At 31.5% G+C, this 21,052-nt stretch overlaps 3 protein-coding genes across 3 annotated transcripts in view; 2 read left to right on the plus strand and 1 right to left on the minus strand.

Annotated features, from left to right (window-relative positions):
• Positions 1–3,510, plus strand: part of LOC134725243 (3'-5' exoribonuclease HELZ2-like) — a 40,892-nt gene extending 37,382 nt beyond the window's left edge. The window contains exons 28-29 of the mRNA XM_063588905.1: positions 794–961; positions 1,939–3,510. Of these exons, the coding sequence (XP_063444975.1) occupies positions 794–961; positions 1,939–2,045 (275 nt within the window). The 3' untranslated portion in view covers positions 2,046–3,510. The remainder of the gene's footprint in view (positions 1–793; positions 962–1,938) is intronic.
• Positions 3,511–9,299: 5,789 nt separating this feature from the next.
• Positions 9,300–12,153, plus strand: LOC134725244 (uncharacterized). The gene is made up of 3 exons (XM_063588906.1): positions 9,300–9,542; positions 10,682–10,928; positions 11,775–12,153. Exons 2-3 carry the CDS (start codon positions 10,685–10,687, stop codon positions 11,960–11,962), a joined length of 432 nt encoding a protein of 143 aa, XP_063444976.1. The 5' UTR covers positions 9,300–9,542; positions 10,682–10,684; the 3' UTR covers positions 11,963–12,153.
• Positions 12,154–16,095: 3,942 nt separating this feature from the next.
• On the minus strand, positions 16,096–21,045 carry LOC134725247 (small ribosomal subunit protein uS3m-like). The gene is made up of 3 exons (XM_063588908.1): positions 20,973–21,045; positions 18,001–18,217; positions 16,096–16,438 (listed from the first exon to the last, which is right to left on the minus strand). The coding sequence occupies exons 1-3, from the start codon at positions 20,991–20,993 to the stop codon at positions 16,149–16,151; spliced, it is 528 nt and encodes a 175-aa protein (XP_063444978.1). The 5' UTR covers positions 20,994–21,045; the 3' UTR covers positions 16,096–16,148.
• Between the last annotated feature and the right edge of the window lie 7 nt (positions 21,046–21,052).

The following is a 21,052-nucleotide window of genomic DNA, read 5'->3' on the forward strand; positions in this document are numbered from 1 at the left end:
GTTAACTCAGAAATTGTTCAGTTGTGTGCATTTATTGTTGCATTTGTTGGTTGAAAGACAAAAATGCAAGATGCATTTAAAATACTATGTGAAGAAATGCTACTACAATAAGGATGCCGCCAATATTTGTAATGCATGTTTTTATTATTAGGAAACCTATTTCATTGCAATTTTCACATTATTAAAACATCACAAAATTTTGTAATATACTTCTAAATAGTATGATTATGGAAAATTATTTCTTACTTTGGAGTTCTCATATTTTAGTACAATATTTTCATGATTTCAACACAAATTGATATGAAAATGAATAGTACAATGAGCTATTCCAAATTGATTCTAGGTATAAAAAATTATTTTTTTTGTTAAAATATCTCAATTTTTTTAGACATCCTTCTTTGTTTGAAGACTCAATGATAATTGATATTCATGATGTATAGGCATACTATGCATCCCAATTTGATTCCCAATGTCAACATTGTCGTATAGACTTTTTATGAAAGTCAATATGTAGGTAAAATAAGCAATTCCCAATTCCTTTTGTCAGTAATTATTGGTCACCATCTATTTTCTAAATGGCAGCCAAAATACAAAGTGCTTGAATTTGATCAAACTTATTTATGAAAGTCGATGCCCCAAAAATAAATATTGCTATGTTTGCATCTTTATTATTTATATGTTTCTGTGTTTACATAAAAACAATAAAGTAGGACCATGGCTGACATGTTAGTTTTCTAGTTGATTGCTGTGTGTAATTAAAAATGTCTAAAAAAAACAATTTGTAACATTTCAGGTCGTCAATGGGATTATGTATTGATTTCATTGGTTAGATCTTTGCCCAGTGATAAAATTGAGAAGAACCCAGACCCAGACTGGATACAACGATATATTGGTGATGTGTCTGATAGTAACCAGATTAATGTAATGTTAACTAGATCCAGATGTGGACTCATTATGATAGGTATATATCAACTTTATAGTCTGATTTCTTCATATGTATGCACACCTAAATATTTAGGTCATATTATTTGTAAGCCAATTTATTTTTTGGCATACTTTGTTTTGTGTTAAGCTTGTTTTTCTTTTCATGATCTTTCTCAATTTCTTGATATATAAATATGAAGGGAAATCCAAGTTTCACATATTCACTACAATTCGAATTCACATTATTTCTGCTCTTGAAAATTACTCACTTGTGAAAAAAAAATCAGTTGTAAGCAAGCTTTACTGCTATCTTTATTCTTCTCAATCTATACACACAATGCTTTTTATTTTGATGGTGATTGTGCTAGTCAACCATGCTGCAAGTTCCACAATGATTCTTGCTTCTCAAGAATGTCGGAGGTCCGAAATTTACAGATTTTGGTAAAATCTCATTTAAAATCAATTATATCAACCTTGAAAATAATGTCAGATGATCTTGCTCACCAATGTACTTGAGTTGAATAAAAAACAAATTAAAATACAAGGAAGAAATATTACATTGATCCTTTATTTAGCAGATCTGGAGTCTTCTTACTAAATGTAACTGAATTAGTTTTATTTTGGTTCACTTTTGGAATATTTTTTACCAAAGAAGATAATAGCAAACAAAAAAGTTATGCCATTTCTTATCTCCATACTATATTAAAGAGACTTTCTATACTAATGGGACTCGTCTCTTGATTTAAACGGATTACTAAGCCGCCTAAATATAGAGCTATGAACCAACAATAAACTTAATTTTGGTATCTCTGATATAAGATGCTAGTAGTTATCATCTACGGCCGAGATCAGTCTAATAATTTGTATAGATGTTGTTTTAAGTGACCAGTCCTGCTAGTAAAGAAAGTCCCTGATACTATAACCTCTTTTTATGATGATAGTCTGTGTGGGTATCTGTGTACTATGGACACATTCTTGTTCCATTTTAATTCACATGTATATATATTTTGACAGGAAATACAGAACTGTTACGTGTCAGTTCTCTGTGGAAGATAATCATTAATAGATTACAGAATCAAGGACAGGTTATGGAAGCAGTTGATTTCCAAAAGTTAATGTAAACAGTGGACAAGATTTAAAATCTATAAAAGTGTATCAATAATTTAACACATTAAATTATGGACCAATTATAAGATATACTGTATGTTGTTTGTGAATAAGTTAATTTTGCTTCATTTGATTGAATATATATCTTTTACATTTTATGTTGCTTTGATATTTTGCTTAAAGATTACATACTGTTTAATGGAACACTTAATTTTGACAAATTGTTGGTTACTTCACAAAGCAATCAATAAGATGTTTTTCTTAAATAGAAATTTGATTTTTCTTTGTTTTGTAGTTTAGAAAATTGTCGATTTTTTTTAACTCTGTTTATCTTGCCATGTAAATAATTTAATTTTTGCTTTAATTATATTATATGTTATATTATATAGCTTGCAGTGTATTATTGTTTCTATTTGCCTTTTCTGATAATGAGATATTATATTTTTTGCGTTTTATGTCATTGGAAAGAGATATGAATTGATGCCTACCAAAATTAACTTTACCAATCTTTTGTCTTTTGATTTATGTATATACATGTATATTTTGTTTATTATTTTTATGATACTTTTGTTATTAACATGTATACACTGGGACTAATTTACCTGTTAAGACAACAGGAGTTTATAGTAAAATGCAGGGGACGAAAACAGCTACCTCCCATGAATGCTGGCTTGCTAAAACGACTGAGTATTCATATTTATAGTGCATAAATAACATTTTACCAGTTTATTGATGCTTGCTTACATAAAAACATGCTTGATTTATAATTTGATATGTTGTTTGATTGCTAGTATATTTTTGATTTATTATATTTGATTTTGATTTCTTTTGACACCGATCTTATGTATGTTTAGGCTTTTACTGTAACAATATTTTGTTTAATCCTAATTTCAGTGGTTCAAAACATCTTTTTGAAAAGTCTGGATTTAAAACACATGTAAGCTTTGTTTCAAGTTATTATTTCCATAAGCTTGTAAGATCGGCTATCACATGCCATCCTGTAATATAACATTCACTGAAAGACCAAGCTTATGACCAATATTTGATTATTAAAATGTATTCAGGCAATAAAAGCAACTATATCTTGTATGCTTTAAATAAAATAATTTTCACATTATCATTTCTTACGAAGTTGCTTGAAATCAAACCTAATATCTGGTTGAATATAACATTGTGAAAATGTTGTGCCTTACTTCAGTTTTATATGTGTTTATATATATTCAGAATAATACTTTTTATTTTATGATTTGACATGGTTTATATGCTTTCTTATATATATGAGGTAACGGTATAATTACACATTAAAAAACAAAAATATTTCTGTCTTGAAAAGAATATAAATTATTGTGTTTCTATACATTTTGTTTTCACTCGATGAAATATGTGAATCATGATTAATTACTGTTTAAATTTATAACGGAAACTAAATTCAGATAACATTCGATTAATTGTCACTTCTAAGATATATATATATTAAATATTTCTTTATTAAATCATATATCTGCTTTTAAATTGTTCTAGTTGTTTTTAGATAAAGATATATTTGCATGAAGGATATTGCCTAGATTACAATAAAAATCATTGTTGGCAAACTGTTTAAGAAATGAATATTTTATCCCTTGCCATACATGTGACAGAGTTGTCAAGCCACAACTGGAGATTTGGAAATTTTCAGCTGGAGCTTGGATCTCATAACTGGAGATTTATCATCAACCTTTTTATCGACGTACACAATAGGTTTTTTTGTGTGTTTAAACTGCATATCTTCCTTTTTAGCTCACCTGACCTGAAAGGTCAAGTGAGCTTTTCTCATCACTTGGCGTCCGTCTTCCGTCGTCCTGCGTCCGTCGTCCGTAAACTTTTACAAAAATCTTCTCCTCTGAAACTACTGGGCCAAATTTTACCAAACTTGGCCACAATCATCCTTGGGGTATCTAGTTTAAAAAATGTGTCCGGTGACCTGGCCATCCAACCAAGATGGCCGCCATGGCTAAAAATAGAACACAGGGGTAAAATGTATATTTTGGCTTATATCTTTGAAACCAAAACATTTAGAGCAAATCTGACATGGGGTAAAATTGTTAATCAGGTCAAGATCTATCTGCCCTAGAATTTTCAGATGAATCGGACAACCCGTTGTTAGGTTGCTGCCCCTGAATTGGTTATTTTAAGGAAATTTTGCAGTTTTTGGTTATTATCTTGAATACTATTATAGATAGAGATAAACTGTAAACAGCAATAATGTTCAGCAAAGTAAAACCTACAAATAAGTCAACATGACCAAATTTGTCAGTCTACCCCTTAAGGAGTTATTGCCCTTTATAGTCAATTTTTAACAAATTTTCGTCAGTTTTTGTAACTTGTACAAAAATCTTCTTCTCTGAAACTACATGGCCAAATTAAACCAAACTTGGCGATAATTATCTTTGTGGTATATAGTTTGAAAAATGTGTCAGATGACACCGCCTACCAAACAAAATGGCTGACATGGCTAAAATTAGAACATAGTGGTAAAATGCAGTTTTTGATTTATATCTTTAAAAGTAAGACATTTAGGGCAAATCTTTCAAGATTTAAATGTCCATCAGAATAAGATCTATCCCCTCGCAAATTTTCAGATGAATCTGACAACTGGTTATTGGGTTGCTGCCCTAAAATTGGTAATTTTAAGGAAATTATGCAGTTTTTGGTTATTATCTTGAATACTATTATAGATAGAGATAAACTGTAACCAGCAATTTTGTTCAGCTAAGTAGGATCTACAAATAGGTCAACATGATAAAAATTGTTAGAGTACCCCTTAAGGAGTTATTGACCTTTATAGTCAATTTTGAACAAATTTTCGTCATTTTTGTGACTTGTACAAAAATCTTCTTGTCTAAAACTATGGGCCATATTAAACTAAACGTGGCCACAATCATCACTATGGTATCTATTTAAAAAAAGTGTCTAATGACCCCACCTACCAACCAAGATGACCGACATCAGTAAATACAGTAACAGGTGAGCGACACAGGCTCTTGAGAGCCTCTAGTTTTTAGTTAAAAGAACAATAATTCCATACCTTTCAACACCTGCATATCCATTTTTACTTGATAAAAATAGAAAATAAGGGGTGTTTAAATATTTATTCATTATGTATAATTCAAGATAAAGTGATCAGCCATCATACATAGTTGGCAAAAAGTATCTCTGATTAAGCTACATTGATAACTTTGGTACCACTACTGAACATGCTTGTTACAGAAGGTGTTAAATTGATAGAGTTGGTTAGAAGCTGTCTCCATAAGTTTGGTCAAGTCATTAGGGCCACCATAGTCAGATAGTCTGACAGCTTTGCATGAAGTGTAGTAAGCATGGTCTTGACCCTTGGTACTGGATCTGCACCATTTGAAATCAAATCTCCAGACAGAGTTGAATTTGGCTAGATACTTGGTCTTCTTTTATTTGCTGCTGGGATTCAGTTTGTATTTTGTCAAATTCTAAAATTTATATTTAAGAATAGTCCAAGACAACTATACTTATATAGGTTGGCTTGGATGGAAAACTAGCAATAAATATCATGTTTGAGTTAATTTCATTTGTCTTTGAGGTTCAGTAAATTTTCCATGTTTTCAACAGCATCAAATATTGAAATACATCGTTGTTTATACAACTTGTACAATTAGTCAATTTAATCCTTTGTCAGTATTTGCCAACAAGGCTGAAAAGTCTGACGGGAGAAATAAGTGAGGATAGGTTGTTATGAAATGATTTATGGTGTACTAGCATGTTAGTGATCATTTAGATAATCCTTAAACAGAAAAAAAAACAAGAATGTGTCCAAAGTACACGGATGCCCCACTCGCACTATCATTTTCCATGTTCCATGGACAGTAAAATTGGTTAAAAATCTAATTTGGCATTAGAATTAGAAAGATTATACTATAGGAAGCATATATACTAAGTTTAAAGTTGATTGGACTTCAATTTCATCAAAAACTACCTTGACGAAAAACTTTAACCTGTAACTCCCACTTTCATTTTCTATGTTTAGTGGACTGAAGTTGGGGTCAAAAGTCTAATTTTGGCTGTAAAATAAGAAAGATCATATCATAAGCAACAAGTGTACTAAGTTTCAAATTGATTGGACTTCAGCTTCATCAAAAACTACCTTGACCAAAAACTTTAACCTGAAGCAGGATGAACAAACGGAAGAACGGAGCCACAGACCAGAAAACATAATGCCCCTCTACTATCGTAGGTGGTAGGCGGGCATAAAAATTATTGATGGTTAGATCAGTCACAGTAAAGCCTTTAACATGTATGCAATTGAAAAATACTACTAAGAAACAAATCTAACCAGGAAAATTTAATACTGATCAATGAACCATAAAAATGAGGCAAAAAAATAATAGCGCCCGGGTTTTTTTTTAAATTGTAATAGTCTAAACAATGTGTTACTGTAATTTGAATTTCATACTGTAATTTTAATTTCAAAATGACTGAATGACGGTTTTTTTTCGGCGTACTTGTCAACTCCACCGTAGCGAATTACATAAATTTGACATAATCCATAATATATTACAGTGAATACGAGCGAAAAATATTTTTATAAGTGAAAAATTGTCACATAAAAATTAATTACATGGCAGTATTCACGAAGTCTAGGCTGATTATTAATCATTTTACAAAACAAACAAAAAAGTGCCAGCAATAGGCGTACGCCCTCTACGCCCCCTCTGAATCCACCACTGGTAGGTTTGCAGCATCCAGTTTTTTAATAATACATTCGGAAAATAATAACAACATGTGAACACAAAATTAGATTGGATGTTACGCAAAAAACAGTCCATATCGCATTCTCTTCACTGGAAGTATGATCAACAGCCTGAACAATATACAAAATATAAAAACAAAAATTAGAAACAATTCACAACTCCATGTTAATGAATGAAAAAGAAAATTGAATAAATACTGTAACTTTAAATTTGGACAGTGTACATGTGCATTTATTGAATTGTACACTTCTATAAGAATAATATTATACGTGCATGTGAAAGACAGAACCTATAGAACAAAAATTGCTTTTAAACAAAAAATAAAAAGTCAAACCATAGAATGTAATACCCACCCGAACATTACATCTATGGTCAAACAGACCTAAACAGTAATTGAATTAAACGTATTGACTGATTGAATGCCAAACCGTCGAATGATTTAATTCCCACCTTATAACGAAAAGAAATTTATTTAATAGCTAACTGACTTCTTTCTTTCTTTAATTATAGTTGTCATGGAATAACATTTTTTATCATTAATTTGTCTACAACTTCTACATCATCTGTGGCATGTATAGTACACGAAAAAGGATGTTGATTTTATCGAAATATGCGCAAACAGTAACCAATGTGTTGTTTGTTTGCTTTTCATTTGGGTATGAGGGTCTATGCATAGGGGACGGTGTTTTCAAAATGGATATTTATGTATTCTTTAAATGTGTTATATGTCATTCTGCTCTACTGTATCTCAGTGTTCTTATTTTTCGCAAACTTGATAAATCCCTATATATATAATATTCTTTTTTCTTTAATAGCAGGTCAGCCCATTAATGGCAATTATTGTCTCTATTAAATATTTTGTTTTCCAAGTTTTCAACCCCTCCTCATACATTTTGTCATATGTTTCTTTATTCTATAAGCGGCATATCCAGACTATCACATGATTTGATACCTTTATCACTGTATCTTTTAAGAAAAATGTTATTAGGTAAATCATGACTATCTATACTTACGTGTTCGAATAGAAATAAAAATGCCTGTCTTTATAACAATTCTTTCGGGTGTAATATGCATGTCGATCCCCTGCTTTTGTAGTATCAAGTTATGATATTTCAAAATGACATTTACTGAAGATCACTGAAGGCACACCACACTTTTTCCTTCTATATCTCTTGCAATTGTTAGTTGTTCACGGTGAGTGCTGGCAAGAAGTAAGTTCTGTTCTCTCTCAGACGTAGCCCCTGATTTTTCGGGATCAAGGTTTCTTATTTATTTGTCTTTTGTTTATTGGTTGCCCTTCTGTATATTCTGTTAGGGTTGCATTCCTTTTGTAATTTAGTAATTTTGGTATTAACTTGATCAAGAAGCCACAGACTTAACTTTGAGAATTACATTTTTGCTAAATATCATGCATGTTGGTCTTTTGGTGTTGTCCCTTGAAACTCAAGTCTTACACTGAATCTGTACATTTTGCTTTGAGACCAAAATATTGTCAGAAAATAATTAAAACTGAACTTGCTTTTTCAGATTAATAGTTAACTTAATTCATGTAATCAAACATAACAACAAGCTGATATATTTGACGTTAAATTGAATTTTTATTTTATTAATCTTCTGTATATCTCCAAAAGAAGTCCATTTTCATTTTTTTTTAATTCTTCATCAAAAGACATTCTGGAGATGTGCAGAAGAGACGAACATGCCAAAGTAGTTTTGGCATCATGTTTTTTTAGATAAACTTTACATTTGTTGAAAAATATATCAACCAAAACCAGTTTTGAAACCTAAACCAAAACAAATCAAAACCAGTTTCAAGAAAGGGTCTGGGGAACACCCAGAAAGCATGATTGTGCATGCCTTGTTCTATAGCTTCTTGGGTCTTCATTGGCTCTAAACCCCTTCAAAAAAAGTTCGGCGGAACATGTTTCCCAATACTTTTAAAAAGCTAGACACAAGTTAACCCAAACTTTAATACTGTATATGTATGCAATGTATGCAATACATGTATATGAAGTTCGGAATATTGAAGATTTATTTCTGCAGAGGATAATGATTAATTTTAAAAATGGTACATAATGACTTGACTATACGTGTATTATTTATAATAAACAAAAAGTAAAAATTGTATGTTTTCAAATAATTTATAAATATAGTTGTGAAAATAAATAATCAGTCCCTTAATGGCTTAAATGAAAATGAAAATCTTGCTTCAATAGCGAAGGAAAAAGATTATCTGTCCTCCTAGTTTACAAAAATAAAAAAATAAATACCCCCCCCCCCCCCCCCCCCCCCAAATATCAAATAGTCGTCCCCTAACTGGCTTTTAGTCATGCAGGTAATCCAAGTTAGTAAGATCATGTAAGGATGTTATCCACGGGCACCTTTCGCCCTAGTCCAAATAATTATGACGTCTTGAAAGGCTATTATATTTATTTTCTTTGACGCCTTACACCTAGTCCAAATAATTATGACGTCTTGAAAGGTTATTATATTTTTTTTCTTTGACGCCTTACATAGAAAATAAATATAATAGCCTTTCAAGACGTCATAATTATTTGGACTAATTTCGCCCCCGTTTCCTAATAGACAAGTGCGCGTTACGTATTTGATACACGACGACAAAAAATTTAGATTCATGAAATTTGTCTACACAAATTTTTGATGTGACAAAATAACAGTCGACAACTTAACGGGCGACAACCCAATTTATCTCAAGCAGGAAGGAATTTAAGAAAGATGTGAAACGAAAACGTAAGTAGAACATGTGCATATATATTGACCAGAGACATATGTATATATGTATATATGTCTCTGTATTGACAGTAATATTGTCCTTAATGTGAAATGATTCACTGTCAAATTTCACTAGATCTCAAGGGTTAAGATAAAATACAAAAACATTTTCTTCAAATTGTCAATAGCTTATTATCTATCCCGTGGCGTGTTGTTATGTGGGTTGTTTCATTTTTCACAAGCCAAGTATAACATGACCGTATTCAAGTACACCCTTTTATGTGTGCTCAATTCGACTTGACTATATAATATGTAACTGTAAACATGATAAAGCTAAAACTGAAATGAGAAAAATGGAATCTCAAAATTCCAGTATTCATTTAGTTTGAAATTGTCTGAAACAAACAATCTATTATCTTATACCTAGCACTAGCTCCAGCCACTCACTTGAAGGTTTATATTAAAAGTAAAACCGGTTAGAAAAAATCTTAATAAATGAGGAACAGCTCCTCAAATGACTAGCTGAGAGATATTTTTCTAATGGAAAATTTAAATATTATTTTATGATCCACACTTAAATTACTTCCAGTTACTTAGTACCTGAAATGGCACATATATTGATATATATTCATGTAAATGCAGTCCTTTTCTGAAAGATAATAAGTCACGAATTGATTTAACGAGACAATACAATTACGTCTAAGAAAAAAATGACAATTTTCAAAGCTAATATTTTATTTAAAAAAAAAAATACAATATGCTAGCTTCTTTTAGATTTTTTTTACATTTAATGTAAATTTTCACAGGCACTTGTTTCTATCCAATGGCAGACCCACTATCAACGTATATTAGAAACAAGTGCCTGTGTAAATTTTGTATAAATTTGTGTCATGTTATGCAAAAAGTAGTTGCATTCACATTTTCATTTTTATAGCCCTATCAAATTATTACTCTATTGAGGTTAAAAAAAAGAAAAGAAGTCCATTGATTTTTTTTAAATGGATGTAGAAATACCTGTTGGCTGGTGGGTTTATTTCAATCAATCCTTTTGTTATCAGAGGGGGTGAGCAATTTGGTCATCCAGTACCCCACTGTTTTCATATATTAATAAAATAAAAAATTCATACACCAATCATATATTAATACATATTTTGTAGGAAATGGGAGGCGAATCAACATTAGAAAAAGAAGATGGGTGGATTATGACACAACTTAAAGTTATCAATGATAAACTGGATGTTGAAGAAAACTATGGACGTGCTAAGGAATTTGCTACAGAACATCCAGTTTATACTTTATTCATAGCATTAACCATAGCAACATGCTGTATCCCTGTCATCTGTTTTCTGACCTTCTTGCTTGGTATCATTATCTTTGGTGTTATAAGCTTTGTATTTTTTGAAGGTGAGAAACATTTTCACATGTATATGAATTTATAGATTGTTTGGATGCAGAATGATATACTTTTCATTTGTGACTTTGCATTGAATAAGTTGTTACTGTCCTTCGAGGCTATGACCTTTCAGAGTTTCAGAATGAGAACGTTCTTAAAAATGGTCAGCAACTGAGGAAAAAGGCAAATAAAATTGAGAATGGTAATGAGAGACAACAACCCAACAAATAAGCAGAAAACAGCTGAAGGCCACCAATGGGTCTTTAATACAGTGAGAAAATCCCACACCTGGAGGCGTGCTTCAGTTGGCTCCTTAACAAAATGTGTACTAGTTCAGTAATTATGGATGTCCATAGGCGGATCCAGGGGGAGGGCCTTAGCCCCCCCCCCCTTTAGTGGAAATAATTTGGTTGATTATATAGGGAATCACTGAAATATGACTGGAGCCGGTCCCCCCCTTAGGTCAGTCAGTGTCCCCCCCCCCCCCCCCCTAACACAAAAGTTCTGGATCAGCCACTAATGTCATACTTAACTCTATTTAAAATGACTATTTAATATTATCTGGTAAATATTATAAAATATATTAAAATTTTGTTTAGTTTGGCACACTTTTGATCTTATTATATAGGCAATTGACTCTGAAAATTGGCTGATACTTGCTCAAAAGTTTTCTAAAGGACCTTTGTCATCCAAGAACAATAAAAAAAAAAAAAAGATTTTGTATTCACAAAAAAATACAAGGGAGATGATTTTTTAAGGAAAATACTTGAACACTCCTTCTGTATATAAAATTGTGCAACATTATGTTAATATTATTGTATATGTTAACTATTTTGAACTTAACTTTTATGTTTCAGGGACAGTTTTGGTGATCAGCACTGTAGTACTTGGAGGTGTGTTGTGTGTTACGACTGTGGTGGCCTGTAGTTTAAGTGGATTTGCTGTCCTATCATACTATGGACTACAGTATTCATACAACTTGTTGAAGAAAACTTTTCCATCAGTTTTTGAAACTGAAGAAGGACCAGATTCTACAAAGAAGTAGAATTTAATGTACAAATAAATAATTATGAAGTTTCCTTAAATTTGCAATGCATAATAATTGTACCACATCAAAGTGTTGTATTCTAATTGATCTGTAAACAAATGCTTTTTTTTTTTAAATTTTAATTATGTTTTTTTATGTTATCATGGTTATGTATAAGTTTTCAGAATAAAATTACTTTCAAAGACTTATCTGAACAAGAATGTGTCCATAGTACACTGATGCTCCACTTGTTTATCATTTTCTATGTTCAGTGGAAACTTTAAGTTGGCCTTCAATTTAGAAAGATCATAACATAGTGTACTAAGTTTCAAGTTGTTTAGACTTCAACTTCATCAAAAACTACCATGACCAAAAACTCTAACCTAAAGCAGGAAGACAGACCAATAGACGCAGTTTGAAAAACATCATGTCCCTTAGTGGGGTATTACCAGTATATTTATTCTCTGCTGGGTGAAACTTGATACAACCAAAAAAAGTGAAACCCAATTAGTATTTGGGGAAAGTATGGACACTACATTTAAGTTTGATACACTTCAGAATTTAAATTACAGATAAAATATTTGACACAATATAGTTTCTGGCACAAAAAGAATGTCTTCAAAACTTAACAAATTAAAATTGAACATTTACCAGTTATGGTGCAATATCCAAAACTAAATACATGGTTATATTCAGCATAATATCAAAGAACCGTATTAATCCATATTTTGTTAAAAGCAAACTTATGCCTTATTAATTTGAATTAAATGCGAATGGAATTCGCTTATTGCCTTCACACACTTCTTTTTTCCTAGGTATTGTTTGGCTTTAAGATTTCTTGCATACAAACTTTTCTGAGAAAGATATGCCGGAGTGGTTATGGTTTTTCTTTTTCTTCAATGTACATATAAAGTAATATCACTGTCAATGTATATGTGCTCTGTCTAACAGAAGTTCCATTGGAAACTTGTTATCTTTTGAATAGTTTTTATTGGTATAAATATTGATTTTGTTATCAGTTTAATACTGTTAATTAAAACCATACGAAATATTACACATGTACATTTACTACAATCTGTCGATACTTTTAGTTTGGCATTGCACAAGGTCATGTCGTTTTCTAACTGTTTAAATAATGTTTTTACACTAAACTCCATTGGATGTTGGATGTGTACTGATAAAAATATATAGTCTTAGATACATGATTTTTTTCATTAGTTGTTATTTGCTTTGACATATGTGTCAGTAACTGGGAGTACTCTCAGATATTCACTGTTGTTCAGTGGTTGTTGTTGGTTCATGTCGGTCATATTTGTTTTTCTCAGTTGAGTTGTTTCATATGTTACATATCGGAGCCTTTTATAGACAACCAATCAGTATGTTTTTTTTTCATTGTTCAAGACTGTACTGTTGCCTATAATTGCTTACATCCACTTCATCCATAACTAGCCCTAGTAATGGATTTCTGATACTATGGGCAAGCGCTGGTTGGTTAAATAAAATATACAAGAGTGCACACGTTGAAATGGTTGCCTTCTTTACTAATCATTGATATTATGTTGATAGTCATAAACATAATTCTTCTTCCGTTAACACCCATGTACCACAACCACTGATAATAATTATACTAATAAATAACAAAAAATAGTAAAGTGCAATACCACACGACAGAGCCGAGGGCTGGTTTAATAACAACCATTAAATATTTATTGTATACATATTTCGAATCAGTACGAAAAGTCATCATTTATATAGATATATATACAACTCGTCTAAACATCAACCAAATTATGTTAGATCTGTAAATTTGCTTCAGCAAATTCTTGTTCTTCCCTCGCTGGGATACGAACCTATGCTACTGAGATATCGTGACACCAAATCGCCTGCACTATAGACTTCCCACTAGATATATATATATATTATTAGTACTAGTATTTCAATACACACAAACATTTGTAAACAATCGATCTCTTAATGCATGATACAAAATATCAAATAGCATGGATGTAAAAAATTAACGTGACCTATCGAGTAGACCCTGTCGTGCCGAATGATTTAACCGCCAAATCACACAAACCACTTAACCTAAACGCCACCTATATGGGCAGACAATTCAGAAGAAAATATTTTCATTCTAATTCATAAAATCAACCGACTGAAATTATATAGCTTTATTACAACATTCACTGTCACATTAACTTAACAATAACCAAGAAAACTAAAACATGATCAATGAACCAAGAAAATGAGGTCAATGTCAGATGAACCATGTCAGACAGGCATGTACAAATAAACAATCCTTCCATACAACAAATATAGTTGACCTAGCTATTGCTTAAAGTTTTAAGAAAAACAGACAAAAAAACACAAAAACTTAACACGGAGCTATGTACCATTGAAATGAGGTCAAGGTCAAATAAAAACTATGAATGACATAGATACAGATCATAAAATATTTCCATACACCAAATATAGTTGACCTACCGGTAATGACCTATTGCATATATAGTATAAAAAAATAAGTCCAAAACTCGAAAACTTAATTTTGACCACTGAACAATGAAAATGAGGTCAAGGTAAGATGACACCTGCCAGCTAGACATGTACACCTTACAACCATTCCATATACCAAATAAAGTAGACCTATTGCCTACAGTACAAGAAAAACAGACCAAAACACTTAACTTAATAACCACTGAACCATTAAAATGAGGTCAAGGTCAGATGACACCTGCCAGTTGGACATCTACACCTTACAGTCCTTCCATACACCGAATATACTAGACCTACTGCTTTTTAGTATCTGAGATATGGACTGAACCACCAAAACTTAACCTTTTTAACTGATCCATGAAATGAGGTTGAGGTCAAGTGAAAACTGTCTGACAAGACGAGGACCATGCAAGGTATGCACATACCAAATATAATTATCCTATTACTTATAGTAAGAGAGCATTTAACATTACAAAATATCTCAACTTTTTTTCAAGTAGTCACTGAACCATGAAAATGAGGTCAAGGACATTGGACATTGTGACTGACGGAAACTTCCTAACATGAGGCATCCATATACAAAGTATGAAGCGTCCTGGTCTTCCACCGTCTAAATATAAAGCTTTTAAGAAGTTAGCTAACGCCGCTGCTACCCCGAAGTCGAGCTTTCTGCGACATAAGAAGCAGGCTCGACAAAAACCGGAGAGTTATCCATTGTGTCATTTGGTGGCCAATTAATTATAGTATCTGAGGAAAGAACAAAGGTACGAAAAACTGAAGATTTACCTTTGAACCATTAAAATGAGGTTAAGGTCAGATGAACACTTCTAGACAACATGTATACCATGCAATTATTGAACACACCAAACATAATTCACCTATATTGCTAATACATGTAGTATCTCAGATAGAGGTATAATTATGAAAACTTAACATTGAACTTTGAACCATGAAAATGAGGTCAAGATCATATGAAACATGTCAGACAGACATGTAACCTTATAACCATTTATTCATACACCAAATATAAGGCAGCAACCATTTGATTTTCTGGGGGGGCTATGGTTTTTTTTTCTACGCAAACTTTTTTTTTCACCTTCGGATCTATTTTTTTGGCGACAAGATGAAAACAATTTTTTCTTTCAATTTTAGCATTACATATAGTGGCAGCTAAGATTGAAACAAACATTTTTTTTTCTCAGGGTCAAAAACAATTTATTTTTTTCTCCAAAAACTGGAAACAAACTTTTTTTTTCCAAAAAAAACCATAGCCCCCCCCCCAGAAAATCAAATGGTTGCTGCCTAATTCATATAATGCTTATAGTATCTGAGATTCAGATTTAACCACAAAAACTTATTCACTGATCCACACAATGAGGTTGAAACTTTCTGATACAATAAAAGGTAACAGTCTTCTTTATACCAGTACATGGATATCCATGGTTAAATGCATATCATGATGACATACACAACCTTGGTGTTTGGATCATCTTCATATGACCTTCAACTTATATTGATGTTTTGATAATGCTTTATCACATTGTTCGAAAAATAGAAAACCAGTTAAACAGTTCACCATTTCCAAAATTATAAGCAAATATCAAAGATGATTGGAACCCTAAACCAATAAAATGTTTTAAAAGACACAGAAGAAATCACAGTATACAATATTTTATTCAATACAAAAGTAACATATTTTTTTTGATATAATTTATATTGTTCTAAATTTGAGGTCATATACACTGCCTACAGTCTGTATTTCAAGTTTTACTGGACATTTTAATAAACACGACAATAACTCCTCCGTGTAGCCAACCAAAAAGTAATATTTCATTGGTCTCAATATACAACTCATGATACAACTGATAAGAACTATATTATGTCTACGCTTGACAATCACATCTGATGCAAGAACACCGGGGAAAGTTCCTTTCATGAATTCACGAATAAAATTGTCATCCACAACTGTTTCTGGTGCTCTACCTTCTCCTTCCAAACTACCTGTGAAAAGAAAATGTCATGGTTTGTGAATAAAACCACTGATGTTTCACATTAAAACTCTCATAAATACCTGTTTTATTAATCTAGCATCTTCTAATGTAAAGTGGCCATATTATACATTATTCTGCACACATGGCACATCAATAGGTGATTCAAATATAACGTTTTTTTTACACAAATGAGCTCATTTATGAATAATGGTTTGTTAAATATCAACATCAGTTCTAGATATACAGTTCTGAATGTGATGTGAATCAATGTGGAACTAGGAAAAGATAATACAAGTAAAACTAGCTATAAAGATCTGAAACCACTTGGTTTAACCTTTTCAAAATCATAGAGTTTAGTCTTAATAATAAATTTTAATTAAAATTGGTCAATGTACTAATTATCTGAATAGAAAGTAGAACAGAGTATTTGTGTTGTCAGAATTTTTCATCATATTGAAAACATTTTTTCTTTGGTTGCATCTTCTGACATCGGACTCGGACTTCTCTTGAATTGAATTTTAAATGTGCGTATTGTTATGCATTTACTTTTCTACATTGGCTAGAGGTATAGGGTAGGGTTGAGATCTCATAAACATGTTTAACCCCGCCGCATTTTTGTGCCTGTCCCAAGTCAGGAGCCTCTGGCCTTTGTTAGTCTTGTATTTTTCTAATTTTAGTTTCTTGTGTACTATTTGGAAATTAGTATGGCGTTCATTATCACTGAACTAGTATATATTTGTTTAGGGGCCAGCTGAAGGACGCCTATGGGTGCAGGAATTTCTCACTACATTGAAGACCTGTAAGTGACCTTCTGCTGTTGTTTTTTCTATGTCAGGTTGTTGTCTCTTTGACACATTCCCCATTTCCATTCTCAATTTTATTACAAGGTTTACATGTGATAGCATTGTTTAAGTGTATTGTAATTTGTATGGCATTTTCATACATATTTTAAAGTTTTGAATACCTAGATGCTTTACTCTGTTTACATGTATATAGATTTGCAAAATTTGTGCCTATACATTTTGAGATAGCAATCCAATTATCAAATGTTTTCTTCTGACAATTCTTTTGGACACGTGATGATAGAATTCCCAATAAATTTAAAGTAGGTGGTCTAAACATGTCATAACTTAACATGCTTAACACAGGGACTTTCTATACTATATAGTATTAGTATAGAAAGCCCCTGCTTTACATATCATTATTGCTGTCAGAAATTTTCCTTTTGTGATTAATAAAATAATATGACACAGCTCCAAGAATAAATCATTTCCTTTTTAATTAGCATGATCAGCAAAGACCTTATATTGTACATGTTGTAATCGTTATCCTTTCTTCAAAATAGTTAAACATCAGTATTGTCATAATTTATTGGTTTTAAGCATTTTTCATCCCAAAATTATATTTTATAATTCTTTTGATCGTTATGAATTATATAAATTTGATGGGACTGATTTGGAAAAAGAATATTTCTTCATATTTTATAAGAAGACATCTGGCCCTTTTCCATCCCAATAAAAATATGTCTACAAATCCATAAGATAATCAAGTAATTTCAGTAATAATACACACTTGAATTCCAACTTTTCCATGCTTTTGTGACTCCTATTTTTGGGGGTGGTTGTGCTTCTTCATATGTTATCCACACATCTCCTCGTCTTGTGGTCTTATAAACTCCGGCTCGTACATTACGTAATGGTTCAGATCCTCCAAGACTTCTTTTGTAACAGGCTAATGATGTTGAGATTCCTCTCACAGGGCAGGTAGTAATACATCTTGACCCAACAAGCTAAAAAAGATCATTGGATAAGTAAGTTACCTGTAACAACAATTTATGACATCTGTAATGACTGTTGATTAGCTTTAATTATATATTTAATTTGGGATCCTAAAATAAACATTTTTTAATTGGATTAGATGTATCAGGTAATTAACAATGATTAAGTACAACTACATTGTATTTAAGAAGCTTGAATTGGTGCTTGAAATATCATCCTATTGGTCAAGGATATCACTGTATCATCATGATCATGAAAGCTAAGTATCTTTTATAACTAATTCAATGGTTTCCCTAGATGAGTATACATGTACATGTCTCAGCTGCACATATTTACAGTAGAGTATGAAATTTCAATTAACTATTTTCCTCTTTTAATACCATCTTTTGACCTGGAGTAACTGTATATATTCTTTAAACTGTTACCCACTTTGTGGTAGGACATTCTTGTGCTAAAACAAGTAAAAGCTACTTAAGAAATTAAAATTAACCTTGTTAAAATATATTTAGCAACAGGATTTCAGTTATCATGGTTATAGTTACAAGACAGATCTGGATGGAGAAATCTTGTGACGACCTTATGCTCCACCAGGAGCGAAGAGGATAGGTAGGTAGGTAGTTACAAGTAACAACACTTCCTTAATTCTATCTTAAACATTTTTTTTTGTAAAAGTCATGCATCATTTCACATTTTCCACTTGCAGTAAAAAATCAAAATCTGGTATTTCTCATCTGCTTTTTTATAGAATTAATCTTTCAAATTACCACAAGGATAGAGTCCTCATTGAAAATAGGGAAATCATATAATAATAATATTTTATGTGGTAAATCCAAAATTTCCCACACACTATCACTATTATTATCTCATACGCTCAAAACACACATCTATGTGATAAACAGGTTGAAGATAACATGCCTAACTAGGAACTATTCCTCAAATAACAATCTCTTAATAATTAATAACTTGATAATGCTGAAAAGGAACTTTAAGAATATGTTAGGATCTGGTTTCTTTTAATCTAGTTCATCATGCATGTCATGTTGAATGATATAAGATTTGTATCAGTTCAATAAATTTATGTTTGTTATTTTAAAATGTCTTTTCAAGTTTAATATTTTTTGTCACCTACTTCAATTTAATAACAGGCATGACATGTGATTTGTACTTTTTATATATTTAGCTTTGTAGGAAGAAACCATTACAGGGAAGCTGAAAGATAAGCCATTCATCTTTTGATATATATCAATAACTTTTATGGAAGCAATTAAAAGTAACAGTAAAACAATCTGATTAAATCATGTAATTAAGTGTTCCCACCTTGATATATATAATTTTATGGAAGCAACAATAAGATTAGCCAATTGATTTAATCATATACTTTAATTAATTAATTATCACACTTTGGTAATTGGATTAAGTTTATTATCATGATTATTTGAATTGTTAAATATTAAAGCTTTAATGTTGGCTTTAAATAATTGAAGTTATTGCATCTTAATAATTAAGTTAGACCAGCACATGATGCATAACATTTTATATAATTTAAACAAAAAAATAATAAAAATTAAAACACATATATTTTAATCTTAATTTCTTTTTTTTCGTTTCAGAATGTTAATCAAAATAAAAAGAGGAAAACAGATACATATATGGATGTTTACAATAGGTTCAGAAATAAGTGGTGCAGATTTTTCTACATACTGAATTATCTGTTCCTTATCAAATGAGTATTTCAACCATGTTAACCATTCACATAAGGTCATGACCATCTGCATATATTCTCATATGGACATTACCATATACCATGTACACATAATTATGCTGAAATTGATGGGGCACTGTGAAAACTGTTCAAATATGAGTAAATAAAGGATGGCAGTAGATAAAACTTGCATAAATGAAGAGATAAATGAAAAAAATGAGTCCTGACTAGTATGGAATAAATGCTGTTAGTCAGCTCTGGAAGCAACACATCCATTCTAAACATACAAAAATACACCTTATCGCTAATAGCCTACTCAGCTGTTTGATGCATACAACAATCACTTTTCCACTGTGGCGTCAGATATTTTATTTTTACGGGAACCTGTGTTATATCCAGTAATGGGGGACAAATAGTGATAAGGTGTATCACTACCACTGTATTACTATTATACTGTTTCAGGAACTCAATTTTCGGCTCTCCCTTGACACCATTTGCGAGTATGGTCTTGAGGAAACGATGATAGTCCGTCGGACGGGGACGATAATTGGCTGACCCGTGTTAAGAGAGAGCCATATCTCTTGCACGTTAAAGACACCCTTGTAGATTTCGAAAAAGAGTAGGCTAATGCCGCTACAAGGCAGCACTCGCACCCGCAAAGTGGAAAGGGATTAATATAAGTTGTAAAACTTGTTTCCCAATCCACTATAAATAAATATGTTTAGATATTATACTGTATTGGACGATCTCCTATGTTCCACATCCCAACCTTGGCTGTTGGACATCAGAGTAATACAAGTCTAGCACTGCCTTTTTCAAATCCTGACTGTTTTTAAAGTAACAACTGTTTTAAGGATGCAAATATTTACCTACATGTTCAGTCTATAAAAAAATTTACATGAAAGATAAGATATTTTCAATGTCATATTTTTCGTTATTATGTGCAAATTGTTATCCTTTTATTTGCTTAAGTGACTGATTTTCAGTTCAGATATATTGAATTGTTATTCCAATTTCATATTTACATACATATATTTATAAGGAGCAAAAAAATAAAAATTTACCAAGCTTCTGCAAACAGACATTCTGGTAAAAATTACCGGAAGTTACTGATACCGAACTGTTTTAAAAGAGAACTTTTGAT

The sequence above is a fragment of the Mytilus trossulus genome, chromosome 7 (assembly GCF_036588685.1).
Source record: "Mytilus trossulus isolate FHL-02 chromosome 7, PNRI_Mtr1.1.1.hap1, whole genome shotgun sequence".
Taxonomy (NCBI): Eukaryota; Metazoa; Mollusca; class Bivalvia; order Mytilida; family Mytilidae; genus Mytilus; species Mytilus trossulus.